The sequence below is a fragment of the Saccostrea cucullata genome, unplaced genomic scaffold (genome assembly GCF_032062105.1).
Source record: "Saccostrea cucullata isolate Sc308-1 unplaced genomic scaffold, CSIRO_AGI_Scuc_v1 ctg1055, whole genome shotgun sequence".
NCBI lineage: Eukaryota > Metazoa > Mollusca > Bivalvia > Ostreida > Ostreidae > Saccostrea > Saccostrea cuccullata.
The window spans coordinates 345,507-370,036 of record NW_026929665.1 but is presented as its reverse complement, the minus strand read 5'-3'; the positions used below and the strand labels follow the sequence as shown (position 1 = coordinate 370,036).

At 33.5% G+C, this 24,530-nt stretch overlaps 2 protein-coding genes across 2 annotated transcripts in view; one reads left to right on the top strand and one right to left on the bottom strand.

The window, feature by feature from the left end:
* The window catches only part of LOC134281654 (sacsin-like), a gene marked incomplete at its 3' end in the record, with an annotated part of 35,666 nt that extends 16,983 nt beyond the window's left edge, over positions 1 to 18,683 (bottom strand). The window contains exons 1-2 of the mRNA XM_062764082.1: positions 18,580 to 18,683; positions 2,954 to 3,031 (exon numbers count right to left, since the gene is read on the bottom strand). Coding sequence (XP_062620066.1) covers positions 2,954 to 3,008 — 55 coding nt within the window. The remainder of the gene's footprint in view (positions 1 to 2,953; positions 3,032 to 18,579) is intronic.
* A 2,777-nt stretch (positions 18,684 to 21,460) lies between these two features.
* LOC134281648 (renalase-like) lies at positions 21,461 to 23,171 on the top strand. Its single transcript, XM_062764077.1, has 2 exons — positions 21,461 to 21,686; positions 23,035 to 23,171. Exons 1-2 carry the CDS (start codon positions 21,557 to 21,559, stop codon positions 23,142 to 23,144), a joined length of 240 nt encoding a protein of 79 aa, XP_062620061.1. The 5' UTR covers positions 21,461 to 21,556; the 3' UTR covers positions 23,145 to 23,171.
* Positions 23,172 to 24,530: the final 1,359 nt, after the last annotated feature.

The window sequence follows — 24,530 nt, the reverse complement described above, 5'->3', positions numbered from 1 at the left end:
GTTTCACGTTTTTATTCCCGCTTTTATTGAAAAAATATTTCATAGTTGCATTCTTGTAAATATTTCTGTAAATACTTTGTCAATCCCGACTAAATTTAGATAGTATATTTAGCTTATCTATGTCACACAGGAGTTCCCCTACGCACGCGGGTCTATTTTTAGAACAGTAGCAGACGTAAACAAAACATGGCTCCAAATTGCCGAGAAATGACAAGTGCTCTAAAACAACACATACTACGTTTAGATAATGAGGGTAAGAAAAAAGTTGAAATAGCACAAATAACTTGATACGATCGATCTACCATATCGAAGTTTTTGAAACGTTATGCAACACGGAAAAGTATCGAAAATGACCCACGAAGCGGACGACCCAAAAACATGAGTGTCCAGTCCGAACGGATTTTGAAAAGGTTAGTTCTTCGAGATCGTAGGCAAAATTTAGGAGATTTAACAGAAGAATTTAATCGTTCTGTGCCTCGTCCAGTTTCTAAACGGTCTGTCCAGAGAAAATTACATTTGTTGAGTTATACACGACATAAAGTAGCGAAAACCCTCACAATATCAGCTGTCAACAGAAAAAGACGAATTGATTGGTGTAAAAAACCATAGAAATTGGACTGTAGATAATCAGTGGAAAAATATAATATTTTCTGATGAAACGCAAGTTGTTCTTGGGTCTGATCAACGTGTGTACGTTTGGAGGAAAGCAGATGAAAAGTGGAGGCCCGAGTGTTTAGGACTGCGTTCAGTGCGAAATGGCGGAGTCCGTATCACCGTCTCATTTTGGGGCTGTATTTCCTACTCTGGCGTTGGTACCCTAACCCCCATTGATGGTAATTTAAATACAGAGAAGTATATAAATATATTGGACAATCATTTATGGCAAGTTATCTCGAAACATTTTGGTAATTCTCCTTGGATTTTTCAAGATGACAATTGCCCATGTCACATGTCTGAACGGGCTAAAAATTGGAAAAATGACAATAATATTCCGTATTTAGACTGGCCATCGCAATCTCCTGATATTAACGTGATAGAAAATGTCTGGAGAATGATAAAATTCAGACTTGGGCGAGAGCAACATCAGATTAAATCCAAACAAGAACTTGTAAATGCTGTGTTGCGGATCTGGGATTCGTTGACTCCAGGCTATATACAGTGTCTCTACGGAACCATACCTAGACGAATACAAGCTGTTCTAAAAGCCAAGGGTCATGCTACAAAGTATTGACAGTTTCAAGGTATCATATTCAGTGGTATTTTAGTAAGTAAACTTTATTTTACCTAAAGATAATGCGTTTAGAATTTGCAACATCATGAAAACGTGAAACACTTATGGCACGGCACTGTAGTGATAAAAATGCAGCTGTATTAGGTAGTTCATGTACCTCATGAATTTTCCAAAATTTAACTCATTTCTTAAAATTGCATTCTTTTTTCGGGTGACTTGACACATAATTTTCATGCCCCCGTAAACGAAGTTTCGGGGGTATATAGTTTTTGTCATGTCTGTCTGTCTGTCTCTCTGTTTGTCTGCAAAACTAACCTTGCCCATAACTTTCGATTTAGTGGAGCTATGATTTTCATATTTCACATGTGTATTCCTTGTGACAAGACCTTTCCTTGGGGACCACCAAATGTGACCTTTTGACCTTGGAGTTTGACCCACTTCAACACAAAACTTTCAAACTTTTACTTTGGCCATATCTTTTGAACAGTAGTAACCAGGCCATTTATACTTCATATATGTATTCTTTGTTTGAAGACCTTTCATTGGATACCAACAACTTTGACCTTTTGACCTTGACCTTGGAGATTTTTATACTTGTGAAAAAACTTTAACCTTAGCCATAACTTTTAAACGGTAAGGGGTAGGGTTTTTATACTTCACATATGTAATCCTTGTGAAAAGACCCTTCATTGGATACCAAGAACTTTGACCTTGACCTTGGAGTTTGACTTACTTTTAAAAAAGCAAATCTTGACCAAAACTTTTCAAGGGTTATGGCTAATGCTTTCATATTTTACATATTTAATCCTTGTGACAAAGCCTTTCATTTGATAGCAAGACTTTTGACCTTTTGACCTTGGAATTTGACATGTTTTTTTTTAAAAAAAAATAAACGTTGGCTATAACTTCTGAACGGTAAGGGCAAGGGCTTCCATACTTTACATTTCTATTCAATGTGGCAAGACCTTTCATTGAAAACCAATTACCTTGACCTTTTGACCTTGGCCTTGGATCCTTTGTACTTATGAAAAAACTTTAATCTTGGCCATAACTTTTGAAGGCTAAGGGCTAGTGATCTCATACTTCACTTATGTAATCCTTATGAGAAGACCCTCCAATGGATACCAAGAACTTTGACCCTTTGACCTTGGAGTTTGACCTTGACCATTCCTTTAAGGGTTAGAGCTAGTGCTTTCATACTTTTCATATTTAATCCTTGTGACAAGACCTTTTATTTGATACCAAGACCTTCAACCTTGACCTTGGAGTTTGAACTACTTTTTAAAATTTTAACCTTGGCCATAACTTCTGAATGGTAATGGCTAGAGCTTCCATACTTTAAATATGTATTTTTTTGTGGCGAGACCTTTCATTGGATATCAATGACCTAGACATTGAAGAATTCTTTACTTGTGAAAAAACTTTCATATTTCACAATTGTATTTCCGGTGAGATTACCCTACTTTTGGTACCAATATATCATATTTGCATTGAAGAAAATTTTAATCTTTGCTATGTTGCCATATGGGGGCATCAGTGTTTCACAAACACATCTTGTTCATTCAACAATCATTTATGAAAAAGGCTTGCAATAATTTTTTTTTACTTCAGTTACTGTCACAAATTCACACTCATTCCATTACAGTTTATAAAAACATGAGATTTTTTTTTCTAATTTACAAAGAATCTTCAGGAAAAATATTTGTTAATGTAAATATTTACCTTGAATTGAATTTAATGGGATAGGCTCCCCCTTCCTTTTTTCTGGATCTGACATATCTTTACAAAGTCTTCAGCCATCTGAAATAATAATCACATTGCTGTAGGTACTTTAACTTCTATGTTACAATAAATTTTATTTCTCTCGGTTATAATCACTTGTAAAGTCTTTTTCTTTATGCTATACATGAATAACTACGTATATAATAACTCTTTTTCTATATGCTTTTTAGCTACAAACTCTTTGTGGCTCACCTGAGCAAAAGAGCTAATTGTAAGTTTATTTCATGCACAATCTAATTAATTATAAAAATCAATGAGATTGACTTCAAATTTCAAATGGTGATTTTCATGGACATATTTTAATTCTCATACATGTAATCGCAATTTTCCTGGTCACTGCGAACAACACAATAATGTACGAGTAGATGAATATAAATACACACTTAATCAATTTCTTGCAAAAAATAAACAATCAAGCAAAAATACCAAAGACGTTACAACATTTAATCAGTCTATAAAAACAAATGCACTGTACTGACCACTTCAATATTCAAAGAAACCTTACACTTTTGTCACGTTTTGGGGTGCATATAAACTCGGAAAAACTTCGAATGTATTAATGCAACGAACTAGATGAATATTGAGTTTGAATTTCATTTACTAGTCTTGTGATATTTACTATTAAGAATCCTGTTATAAGTATAATAATTATGTTTCAACAACTGTTGTTGAAGTGATTATACAAATGTATATTACGCGATTTGTACATGCCATGTATATTTTAAACAAGAATCTATAAGTAAATCGGAATATTCATTGCGGAATTAAGAGCGAAATTAATATTATACATGTCAGGCATGTAGTATCAGGGGCAGGGGTGACCCCTTCTTTTCAGAGACAAATCTTTAGTTCTCTCTCCCCCCCCCCCCCCCCAAAAAAACACCTTTCTTGCGCCTTTAGGCTGGTACAATATGAATAAACGCACACTGAAATTGTTGTTTTATTTTTCTAATAAAAATGAGTAATAGTTTTATGCCCACTCCTACATAATAAATTTTTTTCAAGTTTGGAAGAGTTTACTCTTTATTTTGCTTTAATCTATCAAACTTCTGTTCAGGTTTATTGTTTATTTTTTCTCAGCCACCCTTTTCAAAGGAAAGGAAGTGTATTTCTGTGTGTATTTACGGTAATTTATTATTCGATCGCTTGTACTTTTTAAATTGTCATATGGAAGAAAATAAGTATAGTGGTTAATATATTTGATAGATGCAATTTAAAAATTAGAAGTGATTAGGGGATTTTCCGACCAAAAATACCTCAAGAACAAACAGAAGATCCCTAACCCGCGCCAAATTAAGAAGAATACGAATAGTGCAAAATAAAATTCAAGCTTATTGAACATTATTCTAACCCCTACTACATTGTTAATTATTTCTTATCTCACGCTAACGCTCACTATGTCTTACTTTATATAGTACCTAATTTAAATGTTTCCGCCCATGTGTATATAATAGAAAAACCGTACTCTGTCCGAAAAAAATGTTCCAGAATTTGTATGTGCGGTAGGTGTTGAAAATTGGCTTTTATTTCTTGATTCTCAAAGTAATTAATAATGATTGTACAAAATTTTAATCAGAAATACTATGTTATACACCATGAAAATAAAAAGTATACCATATCCTCAAGTAAATTCTGTAAAATAAAGGCGAAAAAAGGGACCAAGCTACTATACTTAAGTGGAAAACTCCTTTCTGGATCCGCCACTGATAAAACATGCTATGTTTGAAACGATCTTAAACCACAGGCACCTGAAGTATAGATAGATCCCTTAATTTCCCCTTGTGACATGACCCGGCGAGTTTTCCTTTGAAGTCAAGCATACTGTAACTACGATACAGAACACTTTTTGTGGGCGTTTCTTATGCAAATGAGCAGAAACTGTACAGTATCTTCAAAATATCAACAATACAGTACGGTTTATTTTTAGCCATGACGGAAAGCTGTATCTGTATATATACACACAAAATCATTCAATTCCCATGATAGCACTGTTAGTATTTACAAAAAATTTGAGGTGAATCAAGAAAAAAAAATTTTCAACGTAAATTTATTAGTGTCGGATTAAAAAATTTGAGAAAAGGGAGAGTGGGGCAGTTCACAAATGATTACTTTGACCCCCCTCAAAAAAAAAATTAGTGGAAATCGTATTTCGTGGGTTTAGATTTATAACCAACCAAGACACTATGTGCGTGATATCATTAGGCCTAAATTAAAATATTTTTTGTTTGCCCTTAGCCGACCCAGATTTTTAGCAATGGGTAGGTAGGTAGGAAAAATATTTTATTATTTTTCTTTTTGACTTTAATAAAATTACTATTAAAATAAAAAAAAAATCAACATGTTCATATTCTTCTTTATTAGTCTAAGATCTTATGCTTCATGGAACAACAAAATGTACTAGTAGTACTAAAAAAAATCTGGTGTAAGCTATATATTATATCTTGCTTTGCATGTCATCCTACACCTACTTTTAATATAAAGCTTATTTTATGTAGTGTATGCACCTTCTGATCCTTAGCCACCCTCTGTAGTATGCTAGTTAGTTTATAACATAACTTCATGGTGGATGTCACAGTGCCTTATAACATATGGATCACTAACCAGTCCCTCTAAGCACTATAGATACTGGAGATTCTAACTAGTACTGCACTTAGCAATGAACCTAACTTCATTCAGCACTAAGATTCTGTACTCTCATCCTTAGTAATTGACACTGAATATTCTTTGTTGAACACAAAAGAAATCAAGTATTTAAACATCTGTCTGAATATGAAAACTTCAAAATGAATTGAGAAAACAAATTCCCTACTTGAGAAAACATAGACATGCAGTTACATTTTTTTTCTTAAAAAATTACTGTTCATGTCACTATCATCTTAATATTAGATAAAGTCTTTTATGGTCTTTTAGGGGTGGCTGTTTCCTCTTCGTTGATGCCTCCATTATTTCAGTGAATGCTGTTCTTTTTTTTCCCTGGGGCTGATCCTTTAAATCTAACCCTAATCCTACACTCTCGTCCCTTTCTACTTTGAAACGTACATATTTTAAAAGATTGTTAAAATTTTTAATAGTCCGCAATGGCTCTTGTAAATCTGGGTGAAAACAATCGGGACTGTTCAGTTTTTCTGAAATAGTAACGGTAACTCCGTCCGTTTTGTGCACGTGATAGTCTGAACATTCATTGGCAAGATCGACATGGGTGATGTTGTTTAATCATAGTACTCTAAAAGTCTGTTTATACAAATCTGTTTTGAAATGCAAGCATATGTTGCGGTTATAGAGGCACACACGGTGAAGCAATCCTCGTCTGAAAGCGACTTGAGGGTAGACAAACTCCTTTTTACCGCCATGCTGTCAAACATACCGCCATGCTGTTAACATTTAACGAAGTTCCTAATCTCAATCATCAACACGCTTTATACAATTGGGGAAAGGGAGAATCAAAGCATCTAAAAAAAGCTAAACGGATGAAAACGGATAAAAATACGAATCAAATAAAAAAAATTATTTTGGTGAAAATTGAAATAAAATATTTTGAGTCGGGCTAATTTTCGCGGGTCGGTCGGCTAAGGGCAAACAAACAATATTTTAATTTAGGCCTTACTTGTTGATAAATTAAAAAGCATATGTATACAAGTTTACCAAAAATCATTTGCGAAAAAGAAAAAAAAATCAAGGAGGGTGGGATGGGAGGGGGGCAGTGATTGCTCGGATCCCATTTGGTTACACTACATTTTATTAAAAACATGAAGTTAAATATGGGTGGGCCCCCTTCCTTTCATCTGTTTATTTCAATTTCGTATATGAAGACCGAAGGAGGACATTGTCGGACATTTCTCTCAGATTACATTCTCTTCGAAGCATTTTTGTTACAAAAATATTCCTGCACAATTCGTATATATCAAAATGGTTTGCATTAATTAAGTCGTGGCTTAAATTTAATAAAATGTCAGCAAGAGCTGAATAGAGAAAAAAACACTATACGTAATGAAATTTAATTTTTTTTTTGAAAACAAATTATATTATGCATCCCTTAAATAATTATTTTAAAATGATAAATACCTGCACGTTCACCTCACTCGGCATTTCAGTTGCGAATGCTTAAAATGGGATACTAAATCAACTTTCTGCAAAATCATCTGATTGGTTGAGTGATATGTACCCAATTACGCATGTTAATTAGTGAGGTCATAAGAAAGGACATGTCACAAGTCATTTAGAATACTCATTTCCTACTGTATCAGATATACGGGGGGGGGGGGGGGGGGCCGGCTCGAGCTATTGCTCTCGCCTCAAGCCCCGCCCTGTATCTCCGATACAGAAGAAAATCTAAATACCTGGTAATACTTCTGATTCAAAAGGATTGTAAACAAAAATAGCTTTGAGACAATTTCCAGGGTAATAACAGTGTTGCCTATTATAATTTTGACAGCACTCTGTCAGGAATATTTATCCTCTACTGTATTACAGTGGAGTCGCCAATTCCGGGAAACTCGCGTGTATTTTATGCCTAATGTTAAAATTTAAGCGCAAAAATCTTAATGAATACGCTGGTCGTGAAGAACTGGTCTTTCTGTATGTAATTAATTACAACATTTTGAATATCAACTTTAAGAGAGCATCCAACAATCAAAATTCTGAAATGCACTCATTAAAGACTTGGATGTTTCTGCTGCGGTGACGGGCTACTTTCGTTTTTGTTCGCTGCAGAAAGGCTGATATAAAGTTCTAGATAAATAATAAGAGCTTTAAAGTATGGCAAATGCATTTAGTTTTAACTCAGAAATCAATCATAATGATCGATGCTCAAATAAAATAATAATAATTATTAAATCAAACTGTAGTAGTTTCTCCAACTGCGGGTCACGCAATCTCGTGGCATGAACATCTCAAAATTGTATGTACAAAACCAATCGACAACCAAGTATTTACCTTGATTATCAAAAGTATTCTAACTGGAAAATATTTTTTCTAAAAATTAAAATCGAGTTAACCCTTCAAATGCATCTTTATAATAAATGAATTTAATTGTATTATTTTTAATCCTAATACATTTTTTACATTCTGCATACTGCAATTTGTTTTGTTGTATTTGTTTTAAAAATAATTTAAACATATTTCTGTGTGATTGTTTTACTTTTTTCCAAGCTGCATGAATTGTTTTATGTTTCAACATCATAAAAATCGTGTTCGGAAACGTTCCATGAATATAACACGACCGTGAAGTCACATGACCCGGAAATGGAGAAAATGATTCATAACTTGGGAATCTACGCCTTGCTGAAATTCCCCTGTAAATATTGTTCCCATGTATCTCCTTTGAAAACCAAAAGGTGTTTGGATGACTCACTATTTGTTCTTTCAATACATATATTGCATAAAATATAAATTGAACCGATTTGCAAAATATCAACGAAACATCCTGACGTGACCCGAAATTGGTGACTTCACTGTAGTATTTAATAGCGAGCGCAGCGAGCGTCGCAAAGCAACGCTCGTCACTGCGAGCTCTTAAAGCAAAGCCTGTGCGAAGAGAAAATTCGGACTACTGCACATTCATTTGAAAGAATTTTTTGATGCCGTAATTTCAACCCACAATGCATCACTTGTTTTAGCTACGTTCTCGCGAGAATAATGACAAATGTTCAACAAAGTTTACCCGCCATGATTTAATGGATATATATTGAAGATAAATATAAAACGAAATGTTCTTCATTAACTTTCAGCACTGTTCAGGCTTTTTCTTGGTATTGCAACTTACATACGACGTCATGTGACGTCAGAGTCTAGACGCACCAAATGTCACATGCGGTTTGACGAGCCCGATCTAAATTAAAACAATAGAAGAGTTTGCGCTCGCTCTAACGGTCGCACCGTCAACATATTATGCCTATAATCTGGACGACTTATTAATTGGATGCATAAAATTTCTCCATAGACAGCTTTATTTTGAAGGTTTTGGAGTTTGCACATCTGTTTTGTACGAAAGACGAATAGGGCCACATAAAAAAATATTTTTATCTCGTAATTACGAGAAAAGATCTCGTTATAACGAGAAAAGATCTCGTTATTAAGAGTTAATCATCTCTTTATTACGAGAAAAGATCTCGTAATAACGAGAAAAGAGATCTCGTTTTATTACGAGTTAATTATCTCGTAATTACGAGAAATTATCTCGTTATTACGAGTTAATGATCTCGTAATAACGAGAAAAGATCTCGTTATTACGAGTTAATTATCTCGAAATTACGAGTTTATTATCTCATTATAACGAAAAAAGATCTCGTAATTACGAGAAAAGATATCATTATTACGAGTTAATTATCTCATAATAACGAAAAAAAAAGATCTCGTTATTACGAGTTAATTATATCGTTGTTAACATCTGTTTCTGTTTTGTTTTGTTTGTTTGTTTGTTTGTTGTTGTTTAGGGGGTGTACAATGTATGTATTATCGATTTTCAACTCAGTATTTTGTTTACTCGATATATGAGAATAAAACTGAAAAAAAAAATACAATGAAACGCCATAGATTTTTTTAATGTGGGTAGCTATATCCGGTGGATATTACTCGTGTAATTTGGTATTACATTGTGTGTTTTTACGCGGCGTGGCGTCATATAAAGACAATACATGTACGTTATTAATTTGTTTAAAAACATGTGAAAAGTAAAATCATATACATTATCAGATAAAATATTACCCTTTCCACTTCGTTTTGTAAAATTGCTTGAAAAAATATATGCTCGAAAATGTTTATCTGTTGTGCAAGGAACATATTCTTCTTGTGTAAAAATATTGGCGTCACGTAGCAAACGTTATTTGCGGCTAAAAAAACGACTGTAAAGTTGACAAAAAAATCAAAGTTTAACTACATGACTAGGATAAATCATGTGATTAAAACAATCTCATGGGTTGCAAAGGCTCGGGGATAGAAAACACACAACACGTTTTATAAATTCATATACCATCGCAAACCATTAGAGATTCTATATTTATTACTTGGTAATAAAAAAGGGGGTATCAAAAATGACATTCCATACAAGTGCAGGTTCCATGGAGTTACTGTAAATGCATTGAAGAATTAATAAACAGCATCTGCTTTGCTCCTTCTTCTGATATTTCTTTTACTAATTTTATGAATTCCGTAGGTTCATCCATTTTACATTAAGAGAGAGTAGAACAATGAAACGCACCATTTTTTATACATCTTTTCACGTAATAACGAGATCTTTTCTCGTAATTACGAGATAATTAACTCGTAATAACGAGATCTTTTCTCGTTATAACGATATAATTAACTCGTAATAACGAGATCTTTTCTCGTTATTACGAGATAATTAACTCGTAATAACGAGATCTTTTCTCGTTTTTACGAGATCTTTTTCTCGTAATAACGAGATCATTAACTCGTAATAACGAGATCTTTTCTCGTAATTAGGAGATAAAAATATTTTTTTTATGTGGCCCTATTCGTCTTTCGTAGTTTTGCTTTATCTGGTAGGAAGATTTGAACTGTATCAAAGTTAGCCTTGGAAATTTTGTCTTAATTTTTTCCACTATCAAACCAAGCTCATCCGGCCGTTAATCATTCTTACCCACGCAGGCACGACAAACATGCACAAAAGACCAAGTCGGTCTATATAACGATATATCTTGTGCAAATTATTTTCAACATGTCAAAAAAAACATCAAAGTAAAAACATACAAACGAACACTTGAAATTCAAGGCACAAATAGGGGAACATCACAAAATGGCAGTACGGGGAAGTATTACGTAATATACACATACTGCTATACATGTATCTAGCTGTGAAACATCTGAAGTAAGTACACATTTTTATCAAAAGCGTTTCCCATTCTTACCAAAAAACAGACACGGCATTGAGTTTCTTTTTGTATCGTTCCATTTCTTTATCGACTTTTGCAAACTCCTTCAGCCTCATTTCATGTTTTTGTTACCCCATGACAAAGCGCGGGAAAATAAGTAATTAAGTCGTTCAATAGCGCAGTTATCATTTTGGGGGTGACTCCCGTTTTTAGTTTTTAAATATGAGATCGACACACTTGTCTTATTTTTCACGTGTTTTCTAATATGCATAACGTTATTGATTATGCAACCATTTAAATCAAATATTTAAAAACGGCTCATAGAGACTTTTAACGACTGCATGATCAGATTATCGATTAATTAAAGTATCTGATAAAATACATGAAGGGTGGGGGGGGGGGGTAATCACAGTTTTAAAACTGAAAGTTTCAAGTGGAAATTAAGGGGGAGCGCATGCATGCCTATTTGTCTTTGAAGAAACCAGACAAAGTGTAGATCTATAGAGTTATAGAAGACTAATTATCTATCCGCAGAGGCGTAGTCACAAACTTAAAAGTGGGGGGGGGGGGGGGGGGGGGCTCAAGTCCAGAAATTCTTTGACAAGCAAAAAAAAAAAAAAAAAAAAAAAAGATTTTTAAAATCCCCCCCCAAAACTCGAAAATCCTATTTCGTGGGGGGGGGGGGGGGGGGGGGGGGGGTTTGTGACCAACTTTTTTTTCAAAGGCAAGTTACGTGTGTTATATATATATTAATATTTTTTCAAAGAAGCTGTGGTTTTGTTCTTCATTAAAAAGTGGGGGGGCACAGACATACTCTTGCCCCCCCCCCCGATCTGAAAGTGGAGGGCTAGTGCCCCCGCTGCCCCCCCCCCCTGTGACTACGCCTATGATCCGTGTATTATCTTTAACCATTTAAAGTTATTCACACTCACCTGATAATGTTATAACAGTAGATCATGTAGCGTAAAAACTGGACTGTGTATCAATGATATAATCCTCAGATAAAAATTAGCTGATCAAATTAAAATTTAGTACACTTTGTACTTGCACTGAAGCCTACAGTTTGGTTACAATGATTTTAACACGTCATTTAAATTCATGTACTCGGTTTTTTTTCATTTGTCAGGCCTAATGAATACGCATACTGTTAATATATTTTGAAAACCAACTTTCGGTTCTACTTCTGAGAATGTCTACCAAGGAAATCCCAAACAAACAAAAAAATAGTTAACAATAGAACGCTGTTTTCATGATTAAACCATAGAGGCAGGTGGGAGCTTTTTAAAGTGTGAAATAGAGCAAAAAATCTGCCCCCCCCCCCAAAAAAAATACGCGAACACACTTTTTAGGCCGGAATAGTGAAAGCATCCTGAAACTGACTAATATTGATTAAAACAAATGTCTTTCAACAGTTCAACTCGACATTCAGACTAATAACTTTTTCATCAATTAGATAATTGTTATTTACATTTATAATATTTAACTAATAAAATAACTTCTTGCTTGTTAGTACGTCGGGGAATTAATGTCACAGTTGTTGCAGAAATAATATACTCGAACAAGTAACAGATTTTCAAAAAACTTGACGGACTAATGCCATCAATATTTATAGAACCTATAAGCATGATAAGTTCTAAACGTTTACATTGGGGGGAGGGGGATATTAAATTGTTTCACTATATAGTAAATTATGAAGATGTTGCACAAAACAACGTGCATTCATTTTAAGTTGTATGATACTCATCAGAGCAATAGAAAAAGAATACATTATATATAAATCGTATATATTGTTTGTATCTCAAATAAAATCAAAGTACTGAAAGTACTGAAAAGCGGTTAGCATGCTATCATCTAATATGTACCGAAAAAGTGCATAAAATGATGATATTTAAGTATGCATATCTTTGTCCAATTTCATCAGAGAAGAAAAACCCAGACATTCTGTTTTTGTAATACTTTACTCAATAGTAAAACCAATGACATTCCAAACTGATGTCACAGATGGATGCAATCTAATTAAAATTAGATGTTCCGAATCCGCTACTGCTTCTCAAACATCTAACAACATCCTATTTGGGGTCATGTAAGAGTGAATCTTCGATTAGGCAAAGAAAATGGTTCCTCCAAAATCCTGGCTAATAGTTCAGATGGGTTTCTTGTTTTCACTACCCAACCAAAACACCCGAGGAGTTTTGTAGTAAAAAGATATGCATTGCAAAAGTTGTGTTATGTATGACGTGTGGGGTATCTTGTATAGTTTGTGCTCCTTCGTTTGCATTATTCACGTTTAGATGCCAGACTGCAGAAGATACATGAAATTTATTCCAAAATTACTTTAATTCAATTTAATTCAAATTAATTTGAGAACTGTTTACCGAGGCTTGAATCTACATGGCCAAAGTGTTTACTTGTACATGTATTCATAATTGAAAGGTCGCTCTGATGTGATCCCGAATGGGATGTTAGATGTTTCAGAAGCGGTAGCGGATTTGGAACATTTAAATAAATTTTAATAAGATTGAAATGCATGTTTCAAAATTTAAACATGAGTTTTATTCAGTTTGAAAGACAGGAAGTGCATTTTTAAAAATTCTCTCTTGATGGCGTTCAATTGTTCTCTGGATAAAAGAAAATTATGTTGATATTGAAAATTTCATTGTCTTTTATTCTCTATTGAATCTGAAATTAGGTAATTGTAAAGCCTACTATAACAAACAACTAAAAAATGACAAGTTAAATTCTTTAGATTAATGGATTTGGAGTAGTGTAGATCTACAGCTGGCTAGTCAGAGAAAAAAGGATGGCTGAGGAGAGACTTTGTAAATGAATTGATATCAGAGAGGTTCAGTTGTGTAGGCTCATCGCGGCAATATAATTAACCTGTCAACGAGGGATGCTTACTTTTTCTAGGCAACGGATCCCACCTCTTGAACTTTCTGGAGTCAGCTTTTCTTCTAAAATCGATCATTGATCATTCTGTATTTTGATACAGATACTGAATACTTCCTTTAGTAATATTATAAACTACTACTTCTACGGGAAGACTGACGAGTAAACAAGATTATCAAGCTTTATGAAATATATTTTATTGACTTTTCAAACAAGTAAATGTTCCAATAAAGTAAATGGTATATGAGAATCATTTGAAAGAAGTCTTGCACAATATGTCTAGATAAGGACATTTAAGGTGTTTTTTATCATATACTCTTCATGCAATACTGTTCTCAAATAAAACACGAAAAGGAAAGTTGTGTAATCAATCAATGCTAGTATTTAAAAATTCAAATGTACATCAAAAATCAGTGTAACTTAAGAAGTTATCAGTGTCACTTTCTTCAATATGTCGGTTAAACAATATACACTGATTTCTTTTCTATCAATGTGCCTCTAAACACCTGTATTTTAATTTTATTCTTCTCAAACGTTTAAAACAATAATCGACAAATTGGAGAAATTCAAATTTTAAAAGTATTTTCACAGCTAATAATACGTTCCCTAGGAATTGATCAAATTTTCAAAACTTATAAATAAGCATTAAGTATATATTTTAAATTTTTGCTAATTGCCAAAATTTTTCATACCTCATTCTTCTGTGAAAATAATATCGGTTGATTTTTAGAAGAGGATCACAATGCTGATTAAAATTAATATATATTTCTCCATTTTGTTTTTCAAAATTGATTTTACTACTTTAATTGCTCCATTATTTTTTACAAAACTAATAGTAAGTAATCCCTTATGATCGATTGTTATAAATTATCAAAGACGGAGTAGAGAATTTATCCCTGGGAGCAGAGCTTTTATAATCTGTTTATTAGACAGAGAAGAAAAGAGAAGAAAAACAAACGTTTCATAGTGGAGGTAACCCTATTGTTTCCATAAAACGTTACAAAAAGTGTAAAACTTACAGATGCGTTCGGTGTTTTTATAAAAGCGCTTTTCATGTATTAACTTAATAAATGGTGTTTCTTAATACTTTGGCAAGGAAAATCAAACTCGATCGAGAGATTTGCTGATGTTTTTGCAGTCTGTAATAACCTCCAACCTCCTGTATAATAAACCGTATCGTTCAACTTTCAAAAATAAACTAACAGTTGCCAGAAATCGCGATCGCGCGATACACATGTAATAAGGACCAAACTCTCAGTTCTTAAAAGTAAGTGTTGTAAGTATTGTCAATGCTTTGGTAAATATACTAATAAGAATTCGATATAATCGTAATAATAGCCACTCTTCATACACAGCATATACTTCGTTAGTACGAAGTGATATAGTAGGGGCTGGCTTTAGTCAGACTTCACAGCATATTGTCAATCTCTAACCAGGGGGCGTATTACGCCGACAGTATACAAATCATTTGCTGAAGTTACCGTTGTCGATAGGTAGCTCCTTGTGGAAGTTTCCGGTTTTGGTTGCAGAAGGATAAGGTTACGAGCGATAAAGCGATGCCGATAGGTAGCGCCTTATGGAGGTTTCCGGTTGCCGACACATGCCATATAGCGGCTAGCGAAGCTAACCGCTTAAAAATGAAATCATGTACATGTGCCGCTGTAGATTCGAACCCGCGACGTAAAGATGAACACCTCACTCCGCGAGTCGAAAAATGGTAAATTAGAGAATGAAGTAAATAAGGGAAAAAACTTATGTAATTGATTAATGCTGGAAAGCATGGCTATATTTAAAGGTTACATAAATTAGATTCAACTGCATATACAGCATATGCTTTGAGGAAGACAGCTGAAAATATGATAACTACAAGAAATTGGGAATCGTAACGGTTATGACTGACATGCAGAATATGTTTAATAGCTTTTTGGGTATGCCAGAGAATCAACGATTGTTGGAAAAGTGGGATAAATAAAGCCCTTAAATTTCCTGATTCTGCTTTCCCATCAAGAAGTAATTATTTCTAATCAAAAAATTTCCTTTTTGGGATCTTGCTTTTTTGTGATCTTATATTTTTACTTTGATAGAAAAAGGCAGCCACGTAGCATCAATTTTGAAAGGGGGCGGGGCAGCCAAAGTTGACCAGCAAAAAAAAAAGGAAAGTTGAAAGTTTCCCAAAGTCGACAATCCTTTTTCGGGGGGGGGGGGGGGGGGGGGCTTTTTTCAATACTAACTTCGGCCAGTACCAATTTTTTATACTACATTTTCCATAACATAGAAAGTTGGGGGCCAACCTATTCTCTTTAGAGGAGTGGACAGGCTTTCGCCTATATCGCCTACAACATGAAAGCCTGCGAAGAGAGGTGGATTTAGGCGAAAGCCTCTCCACTTCTCTACAGAGAAAAAGGGGCCAACCTACCTTTCAATGAACATTTCCTACAGTATAACTTAAATAAGGTTGGGGAAAAAGTGTGGGGGGGGGGCAAACCCCCCCCCCAAATTGTTGCTACGGGGGGGGGGGGGGTAATCACAGTTTTAAAACTGAAGGTTTCAAGTGGAAATTAAGGGGGAGCGCATGCATGCCTATTTGTCTTTGAAGAAACCAGACAAAATGTATAGAGTTATAGAAGACTAATTATCTATCCGTGTATTATCTTTAACCCGGAAGCGTATTAGTGCCACTTGCACACTTCACTTTTTTTTTAATTTGTACACTTTAATCTGTAAAATTTACACTTTAATCTGTAAAATTTACACTTTAATCTGTAAATTTTACACTTTAAAGTGTAAATTTTGCACTTTAATCTGTAAAATTTACACTTTAATCTGTAAATTTTACACTTTAATCTGTAAATTTTACACTTTAATCTGTAATATTTACACTTTAATCTGTAAAATTTACACTTTAATCTGTAAATTTTACACTTTAATCTGTAAATTTTATACTTTAATCTGTAAATTTTATACTTTAAAGTGTAAATTTTACACTTTAATCTGTAAATTTTACACTTTAATCTGTAAATTTTACACTTTAATCTGTAAAATTTACACTTTAATCTGTAAATTTTACACTTTAAAGTGTAAATTTTACACTTTAAAGTGTAAATTTTACACTTTAAAGTGTAAATTTTACACTTTAAAGTGTAAATTTTACACTTTATTTTAAACAACCTAAACTGTTATCAGTTATGATCAAACGGTCGATTTGTGATTTTTTACCTCTGAAACATGAAAAAAAGTATTAAACTGTAATGTTTACAATTGTATGCATATTTTTATTTTACATGTACTCGTACATGTTTATTAGTATATGAACAGTGTAATAAACAGTAAAAATAAATATCTCAAAGATTTTTTTATTTGCAGTTCAGATTGATATTACAAGTATATGGTTCTATGGTCATGATGAAATAATATATTAAAATTTCGGTCAGAAAATCAGAATTAAATATTATCTTGCAATATTAACGGTCCGTTGGCTTTAAAATGCGTTACTAAGGATGTATGAATATGCTTATTTGACTATGTGAATAAACAAATAAAGTGTAAAATTTACAGATTAAAGTGTAAAATTTACAGATTAAAGTGTAAAATTTACAGATTAAAGTGTAAATTTTACAGATTAAAGTGTAAAATTTACAGATTAAAGTGTTAATTTTACAGATTAAAGTGTAAATTTTACAGATTAAAGTGTAAATTTTACAGATTAAAGTGTAAATTTTACAGATTAAAGTGTAAATTTTACACTTTAAAGTGTAAAATTTAAATTTTACACTTTAAAGTGTAAAATTTACAGATTAAAGTGTAAAATTTACACTTTAAAGTGTAAAATTTACAGATTAAAGTGTAAATTTTACACTTTAAAGCGTAAAATTTACAGATTAAAGTGTAAAATTTACAGATTAAAGTGTAAAATTTACACTTTTAAGTGTAAAATTTACAGATTAAAGTGTAAAATTTTCAGATTAAAGTGTAAAATTTACACTTTAATGTGTAAAATTTACAGATTAAAGTGTAAAATTTACATTTTAAAGTGTAAAATTTACAGATTAAAGTGTAAATTTTACAGATTAAAGTGTAAAATTTACAGATTAAAGTGTAAAATTTACACTTTAAAGTGTAAAATTTACAGATTAAAGTGTAAAATTTACAGATTAAAGTGTAGAAATAAAAAAAAAAGTGAAGTGTCAAAGTGGCACTAATACGCTTCCGTATTAACCATTTAAATTTATTCACACTCACCTGATAATGTTATCACAGTAGATCGTGTAGCGTAAAAACTGGACTGTGTATCAATGATATAATCCTCAGATAAAAACTAGCTGATCAAATTAAAATTTAGTACACTTTGTACTTGCACTGAAGCTTACAGTTTGGTTACAATGATTTCAACACGTCATTTAAATTCATGTACTCGGTTTTTTTTTTCATTTGTCAGGCCTAATGAATACGCATACTGTTAATATATTTTGAAAACCAACTTTCGGTTCTACTTCTGAGAATGTCTACCATTGAAATCCCAAACAAACAAAAAAATAGTTAACAATAGAACGCTGTTTTCATGATTAAACCATAGAGGCAGGTGGGAGCTTTTTAAAGGGTGGAATAGAGAGAAAAAATGCCCCCCCCCCCCCAAAAAAAAAACAAAAAAAAAAACAAAAAAAAAAAAAAAAAACAAAACAAAATACGCGAACACACTTTTTAGGCCGGAATAGTGAAAGCATCCTGAAACTGACTAATATTGATTAAAACAAATGTCTTTCAACAGTTCAACTCGACATCCAGACTAATTACTTTTTCATCAATTAGATAATTGTTATTTACATTTATAATATTTAAATAATAAAATACCTTCTTGCTTGTTAGTACACCGGGGAATTAATGTCACAGTTGTTGCAGAAATAATATACTCGTACAAGTAACAGCTTTTCAAAAAGCTTGCCTGAGTAATGCCATCAATATTTATAGAACCTATAAGCACAGGCACCTGACGTTACTTATTTTTCTTTTAATAAAAAAAATATTCACATACCGAATAATAAACAAGGTACCCATCGAAACCCGCCATCTTGGATTTTCGAAGTAGGTCATCACTTGTATTTTCGTCTGAAACTCCGTCAAATAAATTCCCTGCAACCATATTCTTTCTGCAGCCAGTCTTTTGAGGTCTAAACTTACGGACACTGCAGCCAGGAAGGCGCATTACACTTGCAAATATTGAAAATCCCTCGTCAAACTCGACCTACTGCTTCAACATTCCGAGAAATCGCCAAAAGGGGGCCGGAAGTTTACATCAATATGCTAATGGGAATTCCGTATTTGTCAGTTTTGTGGTGGATCTAAAGCGGGGTGTCATAATTACTTTGAAATTTTAATGAATATTTCGATTATAGAAATGAAAAAAATGCAAAATGGGAAAAATAAAACACTTCTTATAAATATACCTGTAAAATATACTATATTAATCTATACAGGTCGTTGCGTTCGAAACAATTTTGAATAAAAGAGAGGGGGGGTGCTTAAAAAAAAATCAATAACAAATCATCTAGAGTTAATTGAATCGTTTTCAAAAAACAATAGACTGCAAACCATCCAGTTATATATATGTATACATATATACATGGCATATGCTTAATTGAAAAAGGAGAAGGATCACACTGAAAAAAGGATATGTAATGAAATCAAATATAAGCCTATGCGACATGTATATGTATAATCTGTCACCAAGAAAAAAATAAAAATGTCGCCATGTCACTACTTTATTGCAATACATAAAATTGCAGACTCAACATTCCCTGGGATAATTTTAGTGTGGACCCCCCCCCCCCCTCACACACGTGCGTACATACTTATAAAGTCAATCTTCTGCACGGATAGCGCTCAATCAGGGCATCAATAATGACAGCTAGTGTTATTAATTATATTTAGTGCATGTAAGTAGGGCCTTACAACCAACTCAATTTGTCTCGAAAATGTTCATTGATCAGCTAGCATGATCAGGCCGATCTTCGACATTTACAAAATATAATCGCTTTATTAATCAAGATATATCGAAATTATTTTGAGAGAAATAAAAAGAATGTTCTTACATGTATATTACGTTGTATTATTGTCTGAAATATTGTTTTTGGAATAAGTACTAACTTTCGCCGGTTATTTTTAAAAACAAATCGCACAAATATATTGACCAATCAAAAAAGGGCTTTCCCTAAGAATTTCAAGTCGTATGTAAACTTCCGGCCCCCTTTTGGCGATTTCTCGGAATGTGAAGCAGTAGGTCGAGTTTGACGAGGGATTTTCAGTATTTGCAAGTGTAATGCGCCTTCCTGGCTGCAGTGTCCGTAAGTTTAGACCTCAAAAGACTGGCTGCAGAAAGAATATGGTTGCAGGGAATTTATTTGACGGAGTTTCAGACGAAAATACAAGTGATGACCTACTTCGAAAATCCAAGATGGCGGGTTTCGATGGGTACCTTGTTTATTATTCGGTATGTGTATATTTTTTTTATTAAAAGAAAAATAAGTAACGTCAGGTGCCTGTGCCTATAAGCATGATAAATTTTAAACGTTTACATTGGGGGAGGGGGGATATTAAATTGTTTCACTATAGAGTAAATTTTGAAGATGTTACACAAAACAACGTGCATTCATTTTAAGTTGTATGATACTAATCAGAGCAATAGAAAAAGAATACATTTTATATAAATCGTATATATTGTTTGTATCTCAAATAAAAAATGAAATCATGTACATGTGCCGCTGTAGATTCGAACCCGAAAGATGAACACCTCACTCCGCGAGTCGAAAAATGGTAAATTAGAGAATGAAGTAAATAAGGGAAAAAACTTATGTAATTGATTAATGCTGGAAAGCATGGCTATATTTAAAGGTTACATAAATTAGATTCAACTGCATATACAGCATATGCTTTGAGGAAGACAGCTGAAAATATGATAACTACAAGAAATTGGGAATCGTAATGGTTATGACTGACATGCAGAATATGTTTAATAGCCTTTTGGGTATGCCAGAGGATCAAAGATTGTTGGAAAAGTGGGATAAATAAAGCCCTTAAATTTTCTGATTCTGCTTTCCCATCAAGAAGTTATTATTTCTAATCAAAAAATTTCCTTTTTGGGATCTTGCTTTTTTTGTGATCTTATATTTTACTTTGATAGAAAAAGGCAGCCACGTAGCATCGATTTTGAAAGGGGGCGGGGCAACCAAAGTTGACCAGCAAAAAAAAAAAGGAAAGTTGAAAGTTTCCCAAAGTCGACAATCCTTTTTCGGGGGGGGGGGGGGGGGGGGCTTTTTTCAATACTAACTTCGGCCAATACCAATTTTTTATACTACATTTTCCATAACATAGAAAGTTGGGGGCCAACCTATTCTCTTTAGAGGAGTGGACAGGCTTTCGCCTATATCGCCTACAACATGACAGCCTGCGAAGAGAGGTGGATTTAGGCGAAAGCCTCTCCACTTCTCTACAGAGAATAGGGGCCAACCTACCTTTCAATGAACATTTCCTACAGTATAACTTAAGTAAGGTTGGGGAAAAAGTGGGGGGGGGGCAACCCAACCCCCCCCCAACCGTTGCTACGTGCCTGGAAGTTATGTCTCAATATTTCCTGTTCGTTTTATTTCCTATTTCAGCGAGCACACGAGTACGCTTCCCAGAGTGAAATCCGGATAAATTTAAAGTGATCGAGAACACTTTGGGTGTATGCACGCCAAAATGGCCGAAAACTGAGACAATTCCCGGGTTACTTCGAATAAACCATACATTTGTCATGTTCTGCAACACGTGATTGTTGCATAAAGTACTGATAATGATGAAAACAGCCATGGAGAGGATAGGGATCGTAGGCGCGGGAATGACGGGCGCTACCCTTGCCTCCCTCCTGAGAACGGAGTGCGCTGAGAGCAAGTTGTTGATCCTGGACAAGGGCAGGGGTGTCGGTAAATCATTTGTATATTTGCAGGGACCTGTGTATTTCTGCATATTGGTCCTGGATAATATTTGTTATCTAGGTTCAATCAATTGGGTACGGGGATTTACCCCTGGTTTTATTCCATACACCCGAAGGCCGAATTCTCTGTTAGTATCCAAGTTAACTGTGTTTCAGTCTTTTGTTAACGTAAGTACGAACTAGTACAATGCATCGTGATGTCATGTTATTTGGTTTTTATCAGAGAGAAAGTATGCATTGTGATGTCACGTTTTATTAACCCCCGAGCTCAAGTCCGGTGCTTACAAATTAACATCCAACTCTGTAACCAATCTAAGCTTGTGTTACAAGCTACATGGGAAAATGTAGTATTTGATAGCGTTTATTTGTGTGATTGTAAATGATAAATAAATCGTCAATATGTCATATATTTCTTAAAAAGTTAAGCACCATATTTAATAATACAGTCATACTGATCATGAGACGACAAAATTTAGACCAAGAAATGATATTTATGGCACGCCAAATTCACAAAAATGAGCTAATCATAGTTTCACAATCTATAAACTAGGTTTATCGGTTGTAAACTATAATTTACGGACTGTAAACTATAGTTAACAATGTTAATCTATATTTTACATCTGTAAACCATAGTTAACGTGATAATCTGTGTTTCACAACCGTAAACTATACTTAACACTGAAAACTATCATTTGCGATTGCAAAACATAGATTATCTGATAAATACAGTTTCACGATTTGTAAACTATGGTTTACAACTCTTAACTATTGTTAATGATCGTAAACTATAGTTTACAGACGTGAATCTATGTTTATCAACAAAATCTATTGTTAACGTTTTATTACAGACGGATAAACTTAGATTAGCATTCGTAAAGTATGGTTAACAACCGTAAAATATAGTTTTACAGATGAAAACTACACTTAACGGATTGTTAACTAAAGTTTATGATTTGTAAACTTTAGTTTACAGTTGATAAACCTACCGGTAGTTTATCAATTGTGAAACTAGGTTTAGCTGATTTTTGTGAATTTGGCGTGCCATAGATATTACTTTGTAAATTATCAATTTTGCATGGTAGTTAATGCAAAATTGTTAATTAACAATGTAATCATTTTTTGCCAAAGTTTTGTCCTATTCATCCTCAGTGTGACTGTATCAAGAAATTTGATGCTCATCCTGTTGCACCGTTCCTGCATTTAGCCAAAAAATGCAAGTAAAGCAAACAGTAGGTAAAAATAGTACTTTGGATAGGTTTAATTACCTAAGTAGCTATAAGTAGCTGTGTAGGTATAAATAGTCTGTTAAATATGCATCATATGTATATTTCATTTAGGTGGGCGAATGTCCACTAGCCGAAGCGTGAAAGCCAACAGTTTTACAGTGGATTTGGGAGCTCAGTACATATCAATCACAGAGGCGTACAAAGACAAGCACCACAGGTAAGCAGTGGACGACAACAACGATAAAAAAGACAATGTTTCCACTGATAGTTTAAGCTGAATGTGTGAAGCTACATATCATCTTTTGTTTGAATGATCCTAAATCAGTAGATGTTAATTATATTCTGTGTCATTCTAGTCCAGTCAATATAAATTTGACCTCAAACTAATTGCAACAGAATTTTTCTCATGGTAGTGTTTCTTCTTGTAGCATAATATAACTCTATAAAAAAATCGGACGAGTAGTTTTCATAGAAGTCGACTTCAAAAATAAAGAAATATGACTTCCACTTTATATCTGGTATGCCGCACCATACTACTCGCTGTTGACGTCATTTTTAACTAAAGTCGTCATTCATAAGAATTATTTCGCCAAAAGTTCGAAGAGTAATAGTTTTTGACAAGTTTCCTACATAATATTACTAATTATTGAATACGGAAAAAACGAAAATAAGCCAGGATATCATTTTATACTTTTTGTTCACAGGCGCTTGACGTTTTTAACCTATCTCTTTATAAATAAAAATTTTCCCTACTATAATGATAAACAAGGTCGGACACGTAGCCATCTTGGATTTTTTTCAGGTCAGCTACCTCACCTTGAGTTTTAGTCTACAATATGTTTAAAATAAACAGATACAACCCTTTCCCTGGAGTACTTACCTTAACTATGCCTCCACTTTCGGGCAATCCAACTCAAACCACATTAAACCCTCTCTAATCTTTAAAATATCGCTTCATACTCAGTCTACTGCTACCGACTCGGTAAAAACTTAGAAAAGGGAGGCCGGAAGTTGATGTTATTATGTAAATGAGAATTCCCTCTACTTAAATTTGATTGATTACTAAGATATTTATATGATACATACCGGTAAAACTGTTCAAGCTCCATTATTTTGTGTGTATTTTATTTTTCATGCTATAGATTTACATGATGCAAACAGTTTGTTTTCTATTTCAAATGTTACCGCAATTTTTATATTCATAACTCTTAAGATATCAACCAATCAGAAAAGGGCTTTCCCGGATTATGAATCATTTTGTAGCAAGAGAATGCTTTCAGTAATACTTTTTAGTACTGTAAAGTACTTCTACACAACAGAATTTTCTCCAAATTGTATTCCGAATTGTCAAATGTAAAATAATTAAATCAATAAAATTTTTATTTTACATTAAATAGACTTGAAATTTATTAAAATAAAGATTCTGAAACTTTCAGTCAAGAAAAACCACATTTAAAAAAGACGTTTCACACCTATATACATAGAGTTTATGTATATAGGTGTGGCAAAAACATTACAATGACTCGTTACTTTTTCAACTTTTTTCCCCAGGGAAAACTTTCATAGAATAATCTTGTTATTAATTTTATAGATAAAAAACAATTTAT